General features: G+C 39.5%; 1 protein-coding gene across 4 annotated transcripts in view; it reads right to left on the bottom strand.

The window, feature by feature from the left end:
• The window catches only part of LOC150079383 (5'-AMP-activated protein kinase subunit gamma-1-like), a 383,429-nt gene that overhangs the window by 246,284 nt on the left and 125,018 nt on the right, over positions 1-12,127 (bottom strand). For all 4 annotated transcript variants that reach the window (XM_090383409.1, XM_090383412.1, XM_090383411.1 and 1 more), the window contains one exon: positions 5,778-5,829. In XM_090383409.1, the coding sequence (XP_090239535.1) occupies positions 5,778-5,829 (52 nt within the window). The remainder of the gene's footprint in view (positions 1-5,777; positions 5,830-12,127) is intronic.

Below are 12,127 nucleotides of genomic sequence, written 5' to 3'. Positions count from 1 at the left end.
GAAGGAAAGGAGAGAGAGAGAGAGTTTCGTAGAATTAGCCGAGTCATATTAGATTTCCCCGCGTTCATGCTTCTTGAAAATCATTAACCTGTGCGAAGCAGAAAGTAAGAGGAAACAGACTTCATTTACTTGATCAACACATCAGAAACATAACATAATAAGAAACAAATGCGTTATTTATGAACAATATTTCAATCTTCATTAGGTATTTACACCTTTGTTTCCCAAAATGAGGAGGAATATTTCTGATATCTACAGGAAGATAAGACCTAAGTAAAAAGACGATAAAAAAAACAAACAAAAAAAAAAAAAAACGTTTCAGTGGCCATAGATGTTTATTTTATCAAATATTTCGGCACACTTCTTTTGGAAGTTTCTGGACTGTTCCATTAGGTGTCTCTGCTGCTGGTTGAATTTTTTATAAACTAAATAGAAATTCCTAACAGAGAAATACTGAAGCATTCTGGTTGGCAGTTACTACTTCACCGGAGAAGTCCGTCGCTGTCTAGAAATTAAGTGCAGAACTTATTGCATTCCCCAGTGGCATCCTTGCGAATCGTTTAAAAGGACAACTGAAGGTCACGGATTCCAGCAGACCAACTATTTTGTCAAATACCAAACTGTGTCGTGTGAAAAACTCATGCCGGGGAGGGTGTTCAATTAGCGAGCTTCTGTGACACATTATTTCACAATACAGCTCTTCAGCTAGCATTCATACTTCATCAGCAGGGACATTCTTTAATAAACAGGTAAGCCCCACAACGCTTAAATTAACGGGACGTTACAGAAAGTGAAGAATGACAGGTCTAAACTATGCACAGTCTACTCTAAGTCCCCTCACTCTCCAGTATCCACATTCACTCCAATATTTTCTATTTATTTTGAGATGCGCTTCTTTGGTGAAAATTATTACAATTTTTGGATTCAGTAAGGGTGGGAAATACGATGCTATCACTACTAGCAGACAACAGGTTGAACCTTCAAAAACAGTCATATTAGGGCCACCCGAGAGTCAACTCATATATTCATGTATAATAGGTATGTCCATAAATTGGGCTGTTCTCTGGTCGATTTGTCTGTTCTGCTGGATGAAAAACTCCAGTTTCGGGGAAGGAGTTCCATCTTAGTTCTATGTTCCCAGCCGACTTAATGAAGTACTGTACTTCAATAAACTGGGAAGAGATTTAGAAAGATAATGTGAGAACAAGGCGCACAAGAAACAAAAGTTTGGAGATACGAAACGACTTCAAACTGATAACCGGTGTACTGAAGCGCTGTATGACCAGTTACATAACAAGAGCAGTTCTCACTAAATTACGAAGATTCTGAATAAGCGACATCACTAAAAGCGAGAAATGTCACTCTTTTTGTATGGATTACTCTCTGTCTGTCTAGTGCTTATTGTTCGTTACCAATATAACAAACTATAATAGGGCAAAAACGAATAAACCCTTGATGGAGGGAAATACGCTGTTTAAATAAATGCTGAGTTTCATGTTAATTTTTTTTTATCAAAAGAAGCATTCATCACCTTCAGTGCATAATCGCTAATGAAAAGTTCTAAATCGAGTACGCTATATCCAGTAACATCACAGATTACTAAATTAACTATTAATGGAACACATTATAAATTTGTATGTACTTAATTTTACTTCGAAATAAAATTTATTTAACGCTAATAAACTCCCGAATTCATCATCAGCTCATCGTAAATAATTATTCGTAAATTTTAGCTTCAACAAATAGACATTTTCTTTTATTTATCGAGTTAATATTGAGAAAATTAAATATTTTAATATCTAGTTAATCAAATGCGCCAGCTAGATGGCTAAAGTGGACTGCGAGTTCAAGATTACATAGATAGATACGCTGTTGCATAGCAGCCGACTAACAAGATTTTCCACTAAGCCTAAATACAGACAGAAACAAACTAATACCGCAGTAGCAGTAATCTGACGTGATTTGTCAGTTATTTTTACTGTTTAAATATCGAACATAATGTGCACAAAGTTACAAAAAGTTAGGAGAACATAATTGGCAGTTCATTTCTGGAAACGGGGAACTGTAAATATAATCCATCAAACTTCTACGTTCGTTCATGAACAGGTGGCCAACGATTTCGTCTGTTCAGGTCCGGCCAGTCGCTTCTTCCGCGTAGTCTCCCTTGCCTACACGTGTTTAATGACTAAGTGAAGGTCAAACGAAGGAGGAAGGGAGATTGTTATCCTAATCTATCAGACATATGCGTGTTCCAATCGTGGTTATCAGATGGCGAGGAAGGTCAGGGTGTCCTTACCAGCTTCTGTTTCAAACATTTCACGCAAATTTTTTTTGAAGAAAGAAAGGGGGAGGGGTATGGGTTTGCACATACAAACAATGTTTTTTTATCAGATAAAATTGAAACCTTGGTCCAATCGATACCTGCTCAGGTACACGGCAAAGAGTCGAAGTATTGTAAAACTCCGACGTAGTCTGCAACAAACGTGTTGCTGGTAGTGTAGGAGATGCTCACCAGTGATTTTTCCTGGGAGAAAGGAAAGGATTGGGTCACTTCGATACAGCTGTATACCATCTCAAGGTCATGGTTAATGTTGTCTTAGCATTGGCTATAAGGCGGTTGCGATGGCAACAGGTACGTTTCCCTAAAGCTTCAATGGGCAGCCAAAAGCGGATCAAACCGGAAAAACATACAACAAGGCGTTTACAGGAAGCAACAGAACAGACAGATGTACAAGGAAGAGTGCACACGATCTAATACGAGTAGCACAGCTTTGTGTTTATTTTCGGCCCCATTATTATTTAATTTTAATATTTTTCGAGTTCCTTCATACTACCAAGCCCCTTTTTTTACACTTTTTTTACTGTTTTTCCTCAATAGATAATGTTTTCGGTGAAAACCTGCCAAGGGTTTCATGGAAAAGGGTGGACCTTGAACTTCAAGGGAAAGATGATAACGAAAGCCAAGGGAAAGGATGCTGAAACTAACAAGGTCAAGGGATTAGATCAACCGGTTCGCAAACTAGATATTATTGTTAGGGCTCCTCCCACCTTTTGCTATTGTCAGTTAACTATTCGTGATAGATTAAGCTGCCGTCTATCGTGAATAAAATTGTTAAAGTTAAGCCTAACCTAGAAAACAACATCAAAGACTTGTCGAATTTCTCTATTCAGCCGTGGTGTAATTTGAGCGAGTAAAATTCAGCTATGGGGGTGGCCAAAATTATGAGGGGAAGACAGCTGTGGGTTTGTACTGGGATTCTTATCCTAACGGCAACTGAATCGGTTGGCATAAACGTTTATCTTTAAATTGCCACTATGCTGAATAAGTTCTCATTAATTTGACTTCTGTACTGACAGTTTACTTTTAATTATCAGTCAACATCTCACATACACACAAACAGCATTTGTACTAAGAGACGCACACATTTGCGAGTGCTGTCTCTCATGCACACAGCCATTCTCCAACACATCTTTTACAATTACCTGAATTGTTTCGCTTTTTTTTACAGGCTTTATATCGACGATATATCGGCAGAACTCCAACCTTTGGACGGGGCATTATAAACACACAACAACGACCCAACGAAAGGGTGAAAGGTCCTACTGTGTCTGCAGGTTCCGGTGCAAAGTATCAGACTGTCACTATACTAATATTTGACACCGGAAATGAAACTTCGGAATTACAACCCTTCGCTTCCGCTGTGAGTCGCTGTAAACAAGCGATTGGTGAGCAATCGGACCTACCTCGCGTGCGTCAGAAGGACGTGAGTTGGGCGGATAAAAAAAGGGTAGCGAGAGTCAATAGCGAGAAGAAACACTTGCTCACAAAGGGTAAATGGAGCGCTATTGATCGTTAGTTACGGAGAACATTTTAACGACGCTTGAAGGTCAGTCGGAGATATCGACCTTCGAATATGTCCACCATTTGACTTGTTTAAAAATAGTAGTGCCCGCTTACATTTGGAAATGCGAGGTGTGGAGCGTTCTTAACTCTCGTTAAGGGAACTGATGACGAAAATTATTTAATCGCTTTAGATATCTAAAGGACTTGCAGTCTTCTTTCAGCAAGGCGTGAGGGTCCAGCCCTGCTTATTGATTGTTAGAGTCGAAGCAGCTGTTATAAAATAATCTCTATCCCGCCTAGTAATTTTACCAGTGCGTTTGCATATTAGAAAGTGATTAGTGCAGAAAGACACTTGCCTAGCAGCTAACTAAATGACAACTTGCACGTAAAGAAGCGGGGCATGACGTCAGCAGCGTTCGGTGCGTGAATGTGATACACGCTTACTGATGATGAAAAACTTAATCCTACAGATAGGTGGATTAGGAATGTTTTTAAATTACTTTTTTTGTCGTGCAGCACGAAAAACACAGTGGTGCCATCTAGAAGCAAGTAGTGGACTTTATCAGTGACTGCACATTTTTGATTAAGTCCGTATGGAGTAATCCACACTGACGTCATTTTTTATCATTCATCCCAGAGGATTCTGATGAATGGGGATGATAAACGATATTTTTCCAAATATTGACATTCCGCCGCCCGCGGATTACGATCAGTAACAACACCAGAGTGCACGCTCATCTGATGATATTGCGAACACGCGACTACCTCTCACGTGATCTCCAGTTGGAAAGGAGAGATTGGGTGGGGGAAGATGAGAAATGGCTTCCCGTTAGACTACACACCATTTCCTCGGTGTCTGGTTTAGGGAACACTATGTGTATGTTTGTGTTAGGCCAAGTTCCAAAGGTACAGGCGTGAAGTAATTATGGATCGATGCCTCTCCAGCGCCCAGACGGGAAGGGTAAAGGTGAAGCTGAAACCATCTGCCTCTCAACTCTAAATAAGTGGCAGTATCTATCACACACATTTGATACGCTTATTGGACCTATCTAGTTTATGTTCAATAGCGACTGTCATTGCTTTAGAATGCATTGGGTTGTCTGTATGATATGGGTTTATAACAGTTTTTTCGATACTTCTCTTTCGGTTTAATTCTAAGAAGGAAGGACTTTAATTCAATGAGGAAGGACTACAAACATTTTAAAAATAATTTCTACAAAGTATTAATGAATGGCCATAGCGAGAGAAAATGTGTTATATTAATATAAGATGTATAATTATCTAAATTTTATTTATTTATTTTTTATATTCAAATTTTTATTTACATTTTATTCATATTTAATCTATAGATTAAAATTATTTAGTTTTTATATGGTTTTTTAAAATTTTCATTTGTATGTATTTATATTTTTCTCTTTTTTGTTTTATATTTTACTTTATTATTAGTTTTAGATTTTATTAATTCAGATTTTTAGATTTATTTTATTATTTAGATTTTTTAATATTTTTATTTTATTTGTTTTATTTTTATTTTGTTAAAATTTTTATCTCCTGAAAAGCATACAATATTGCATCTGTCCTAAGCGATTTTATAATCCAGTTCTGATATCAATACAATCTAAATTTTCAGAATAAATTGCAACCTGAGCAGAATAAAATAATTTTATCATGAGGTCACTGATCATTCTGAAAATTGAACCTTTTCCACACCGCAAGATTTTCTGATGCATCATTTTCTATACGGTTCCTGGAAATATTTCCCATCTCTTAATATCTGAACAATGTTACTGAAATAATGCAACTGGTGCCATCTAGTGACGAATAAAATAAACCAGTAATTCAGCCTTCATATTTAAAAAGTACTACACACAGAAAGTAAATAGTTATTAATTATTATTATTATTCAAAAGCGATGACAAAAAATAATGCTCACCTCCGGGAACAGGGCTATTTGTTCCACTATTTCCGCCACTTCCTCCAAGTTTCTGTATATGAAAAAAAGAATATTGAATACTGTACACGTAATGTTAATTTTATTCAGAGAATTTAAATAAAGTAATTAAAATAAAAATAATATAAAATAAAATAATTAAAATATGATTTGCGACGTTTACATTAATTTAAAAATAATTAAATAAAAATATTTTTAGCGATTAGAAAGTAACAGGTGGTGCCATCTAGTATCCAATTTCATAGATATTACATTTTGACTCATAGTATCAATTTTAAAAAAAATTAATAATTTTTTATAACCCTGAAAATGAAAATTAATATCCTTTCAACTGCATTTATGGTTTTCTTCTTTGTTATAATTTATTATTTAGTGTATTAATGGCTTGTTAACGTTAATTATTACTGTTAAAATGAAATTATAATGGTTGACAGTACTTAGTTTATGACATGCGTACTGTTCATCCATCATAATTAAAATTATGACTTGTGGGCGTGCTACAAAAACAAAATGGTGTCGGGCAGATGTTAGAAACAATGGGGTCGTTGTATATCGAGATGAGTAATAGAAAAATGCTTTCACCGGATGTTCTTATGCACAAAAAGGGAATAAAAGCCCAACTTATATTCTAAAAATTCTGGCGAAATGCCAAACTGGATTCACATATTTCATTGCCGAACCGAAGGTAAAAAAGATTTTTGAGAGTTGAGTCATTGTAAACAATTGATCAAAAATAGCTTCTTGTCAACCACAGGGAAAAAAAGGTGGACATAACAAGAATTTATCTCATGTAACGCAACAGATTCCAACGGAGATTGGTCTTAATTAAATAAACCATTTCCTCCTCTTTCAGGATAAGATGTTTGACTCATTGTTAGTAAGCAAATTCTTCGCCGTTTCATTTTACAACTGGAACAAAGTAAGGGTTTCGTGCTGAGTTTCTTTTTACCAGCGGACGCTTGCTGCATTCTTGATTCCAGCAGTCTTTCTTTAACTACTTGTCAAGGACGGTCAAGGTCTCGGCGATGTCAAAAAATACAATCTAGTTATGGTATTTCGTGCCACAATGAACAAAAGGCGCCTTGCGTACATAGCGATAACCGAAATAGTGTACCCGATCATTTAAATTTTTATTATTTAATTTATTTCATTTTATATATATATATATATTTATATATATATATACTTTTTCTGGCATTTACAGTGTTCTGTATTTCTTCAGTGTACATATGGCGCAGATGTGGGAAACCACAGGTGGCGCCCGACCCTAACACTATGCACACTATGTACCCGATCATTTTTGCAGAAGGATAAAGGTGCTTGGGTACCGCGGGTAATTTCCTTCGTTCCTCGTAGCCACTATAGATGCTTAACAGGGGGCCATGAAGATAACTGCTGTTAATATCGGTACAGTTTCTACATGCCACAGCAAAAGCGGTTGATTGAGAGGGCTCGGTAAACACTAGGCTTTCTTTCCACACTGCTCGATAAAATTAAAGAACAAAATGTTTTTCGTCAATATTTTATTGTGAATAGTGTAGCTGAAGGCGAATATTTGATATAATAGGAATCCTACACCGGTGTGCAAAACTTAATGACCAGTCAGGTTTTCACCTGTAGCTTCTCATAGGAGTGGCCTGGATATGATGGCGCATTATGGCCATAGACGCCCATGCGCCAAAAAAATCCCCAAACAAACAAACCTGGATATGAGAAAAGCATACCAAGGGAATCTCGTGAGGTACAGAAATGATGAAGGAAACAACAAAGAAACAAAAAACAGTACAGAGGGGCTTTATTCAAAAATAGCAACATAGCTCTGGCTGCCATGATACAGATGCATCACTGCCAAAGATGGAACAAAGGGAAGAGGCGGTCCTCAGTAGGAGATATGGCCACCCCTAATGTCGATGCAGGCTTTGCACCGCCTGTCCATACTTAGAACAATGTCGTTGATAAGTTATTGCGGTAACATCGTCCATTCCTCTGTCAGCGCCATCTTCAGCTGATGAACATTTTCTGGTGGGTGTGGACGTGCCGCTAGGCGTCTCCCCATATGTATTCGATGGGATTTAGATCATGGGGGAAAACGGGCAGGCCAATCCATACGAACAATGTCCTCACTTTCCAAAAGCATATCACAGCTGCAGCGCGATGGGGTGTGGTGTTATCGTCCATAAACACGAACTCCGGGCCAATGGCACCTCGGAACACACGCACATGGGGAGGGATTACCTCAGAACAGTAGCGTGCACTGGTTAGAGTACCGCTTTCCGGTATCAAGAATTGTGTACGTCCATCCAAGAAAACGCTTCCCCATACGAGAACACCTCGACCGCCATATCGATCCCTTTCAGTGATGTTTGCAGGGTGATGCCTTGTACCAACCTCTCGCCAGATTAGCTGATGGCCAGAATCTACTCTTATCATTAAAGGGTACCTAACCCCATTGCGCTGCTGTCCATTCCTTGTGTTCGGTGCACCACTGTAAACGGCGTCTCCGATGAGCAGGTGTTAAAGGGATACAGCGTACTGGCCGTCGGGCAAACAGTACACCTTTGTGGAGTCGTGTGGCCACAGTAAACCGCGATATCCTGCGTCCTGTGCGGCTGGTTTGCAACGGATCTCCCTGTCTGATGTTGGTCCCTCTTGGCCTGTAGGAGTATATAGCGGTTATCATTGGGCGTTGTTTTTCGTGGACGACCACGCACGTGAGACGATGCTATGGGCGATACCGAACTCTGCAGTCACACTCCTCGCACTTCGACCTTCCGAATTATTCGATCACGGGGTGAAGTCATCGAGATGTTGTCTACTGGCCATTTCGTTGTCTGTATGAAACCAATCGAACTGTATGAAACCAATCGAACGTCTGTAACAATCGTGCTCACCATTCGGTAATTTGCACATAATTGCCGAACTGCTGCTTTTATCTGTTTATGTGAGCCCTCTCACCACAATACAAATTTTTGCATGTGCACCAGTTTTCTACTGAACGGCCACAGTTATGCAAATCGCCACAGGCTGTTTCGTTTTATTTTGTTGTTCTAACTTTTAGAAATAGTGTTGGTCCTTTAAATTTTGCACACCAGTGTAGCATGTCAATTCCGAGCATCTAATTGAAATCATTCGGCCTCTTACAGAGCCCCACATTATGCAAATTATTCATGCCTATAAAAAAACACGGGTTACGACCACATCGCTTCATTTCCCGTTTTTTTTTTTTCTGGCATGCTCAGTGAGACAGAAACATCTCCATTCAGGATGGCAAGTCATCGTAGTTTAGATAATTCTTGAGAGTGCAAACCGTTGGACGACTTGAAGCAAGGCAATTGCAGGCGAAAGTGGCCCGTCGGCTTGATGTGTCACGCAGGGTCGTCTCGGCACTATGGAAACAGTTTTAGGAGACAGGAGCCATTACAAGAATTGCTGGCCAAGGTCGCACGAGGTCTACGTCAACCGGAACAGACCGCTATCTGACTAACAGCAAGACGGAATCATATGATGTCCTCGAAACTGGTGCCATGAACACGTGACTTTTTGTCCTGACAAATGGGGTACAGTTCTGTTCTCTGATGAGTCCCGTTTTAGCCTACAAACAGATTTTATACGTTATTTCATCTGGAGACAACGTGGAATGCTGCACCGTGAGAGAAAGGGACACTTATGGTGTTCTCGTGTGGGACGAAATAATGATCAACGACCGCACTCCTCTTCGTATTTTATAGGGATACCATAACTGCGCAGAGGCACCGAGAACAGATCCTGGAATTTTATGTGCGACTTTTCAGGGGTGCGGTTAGCCCATATTTTCTTTTCATATACGACACCACTCCACATAGAGCTCGCGTGGTGAAGGAATATCTTAAAACTGAAGATATACAACGACTGCCAGCACGTGGTCAGCTCGATCGCAAGACCTAAATCCGATCGAACATGCGCGGGACACCCTTGGAGGAGGCATTGCAAGCCGAGAGCCAACTTCTCGGCCACTAGGTGAGCTAAGACCTGCGCTGATGGAATAAAGGGATTTGTTACCATAGAATCTTATAGACACGATTACATCGAGCATGATTCACCGTTGTCAGGTCTGTTTAGCCGTTAGAGGAGATGATATGCAGTACGATATCATGTGATTATATTTTCGAGCATCTTATATCGACTTCTGTAACTTCACCTTTTTGGTAATTCGTATACAACCTCTATAAATGTCCCTTCTGCCTGTTCGAAGTTTCTCGCTATCTTCTCATTTCAATCGTTATTCCATGGTACACCACCATACCAGATTTTGTCCCTCTTCATCGCAAGCTGCACGAGTTCTACGTGTTCTGTTCTGCACACGTAGAAAACGTAGGGAAGTAGAGACTGCGTACAGCACTTTATTTTTATTTTTGTATACTTAGTGACGCGGATATAAAGAATAGTTGAAACTGAAATAAAAATTATTATATTAAAATTTAAAATATACGTTTTTCGGTAGGGGAATATACCTGACGTGGAACATTTTGAATTTATCATACCATCAATGGTTTTATGCAAATTCGCCACCTTACTTTATATCCACATCACGATATATATAGATAGATAGATAGATAGATGAAAGCATACTGTTGTACGCAAAGTTCCAAGAATCTTAACTTTGACCAGTGTTAGCGCATACCATGAGGTCTTCATGACAACCGCCCCCCACACGCGATATTTTTATATTAAAGTTACGAGGCATTTTTTTTTACTCTTAGTGCCAATCTCTCGTATGCAATACCTTCACAACGAGGTGCCACGGTATCGTACCACTTCAAACAGCATTTTTCTTCCCAAAAGTATCATTGCTATTCATTTGCACCTTGGTGGCACAGAGGTAATTGTGGCTATCCAAAACCGATGATGGCCATACCATTTTATTGGTACGATCATCATCAGTTTTGAGTATGTGAAAATTTGAGTGTTATCCATACTCCTATTGCTTATTCAAACGTCATCAGAAGATAACGATTACTAGATTTATCAAAGTGAATTTTCCGGCAGGATTACTGACAGCACCAAGATAGGTTCAGATTCATTTGAGGATTGGATACCGAATTCCCTGTATTCGGTTAACATTAAGACATGATCGATAGAGGCAGTGGCCGGATCTGTGCAATTTTTTTTTTTTTTTTTTCTTCTTTAATCTTTGTGTTCGGCAGCCACTGCCCCAGATTTTTTTTTCCACGGAGGATGGATGATTCCCATAATTTGTGCAATGAGTGTAGTTGAGTATGAAAAGGTATGCAAAATCGTGTTACTAAGTAAATATTATTCTTTTTTTTTTAACGTCCTTGTATTAGCGAAGTTTTTGTCGATCCGAACTGGTATTTCTGTTTACTTTCACGATCGCGTGTCATAGGACAATTCTCAGTGGGGTGGTTCTCGGAAGTGTGGCGACCAACAACAGCTAAAGGCGTAGGTGATGCCCTTCTACATCGACGTTGACACTTAACTAGGTGCATAACGATCATAATCAGTTAGAGGCGTGCTAGCTGAGCGTCTTTTGTGTTTTTTTTTTTTTATGCGCTCGTTCGCACTTAACTCCCTCACGAGATCATAGTTATTCGTTCCCGCCTCCTTCCCTCTGACGCGAAATGCTTGATCTTGCAGTGTCTGTAGTTATCACAGAGGAGGAAACGAGGAAGGTTCTGAGGTACACCGCGTTATATCTTTAAATCATTCGAAGTGTAAACATTTTAATCCTTGTAGGAACTTTGCCAATGTTGTGGTAACTTTCTATCAAGCACCACAATTGTGTTATTAAGTGAGGCAGCTCAAGGACACGCTGCTGGAAGCTGAAATGCGGCAGTGTGTGTGTGTGTGCCGCAGCGACTATCGCCGCTATAAACACGAGTTCGTAACCGAGAAACCAGCGTTCATTCCGGTTGCAACACGCAGTTCACTTTCCTGCAAGCGAACTAGCCGCGTGAAAACAACTTTAAGGAGGTACGTTTACACCTCTCTGATCCTTTCTCTCGGCGACAGCACCATCACGGAAGGCCACGAAAAGAGGATTATTTAAACCGGTAAATAAGTTCCGCGTGATAAAAGGAGGGTGAACAAAATACGAAAGAGCAATTGGGCCTGGTTAGTGGAACTATGAACCCAACAACGAACAACCTAATCCATCGCTGACTCTTAAGGTCCAAAGCTATGAAAATCGCAGAGGAAAGATCTGTACTGGCAGGGGTTCCAACACTCCTCCATAAAACAAATAATTCTACGCATTGCTGAGTCATTTCGCTACATCCAGACCAGCAATCCATGTAGCCCAATGAATGTCCTTCGGTTGCATCCAGGAACTGTAT

This window comes from Mastigoproctus giganteus, chromosome 10 (genome assembly GCF_048544385.1).
Source record: "Mastigoproctus giganteus isolate SK-2022 chromosome 10, ASM4854438v1, whole genome shotgun sequence".
NCBI lineage: Eukaryota > Metazoa > Arthropoda > Arachnida > Uropygi > Thelyphonidae > Mastigoproctus > Mastigoproctus giganteus.
The sequence above is the reverse complement of the archived record's forward strand: the minus strand, read 5'-3'. Positions and strand labels throughout refer to the sequence as shown.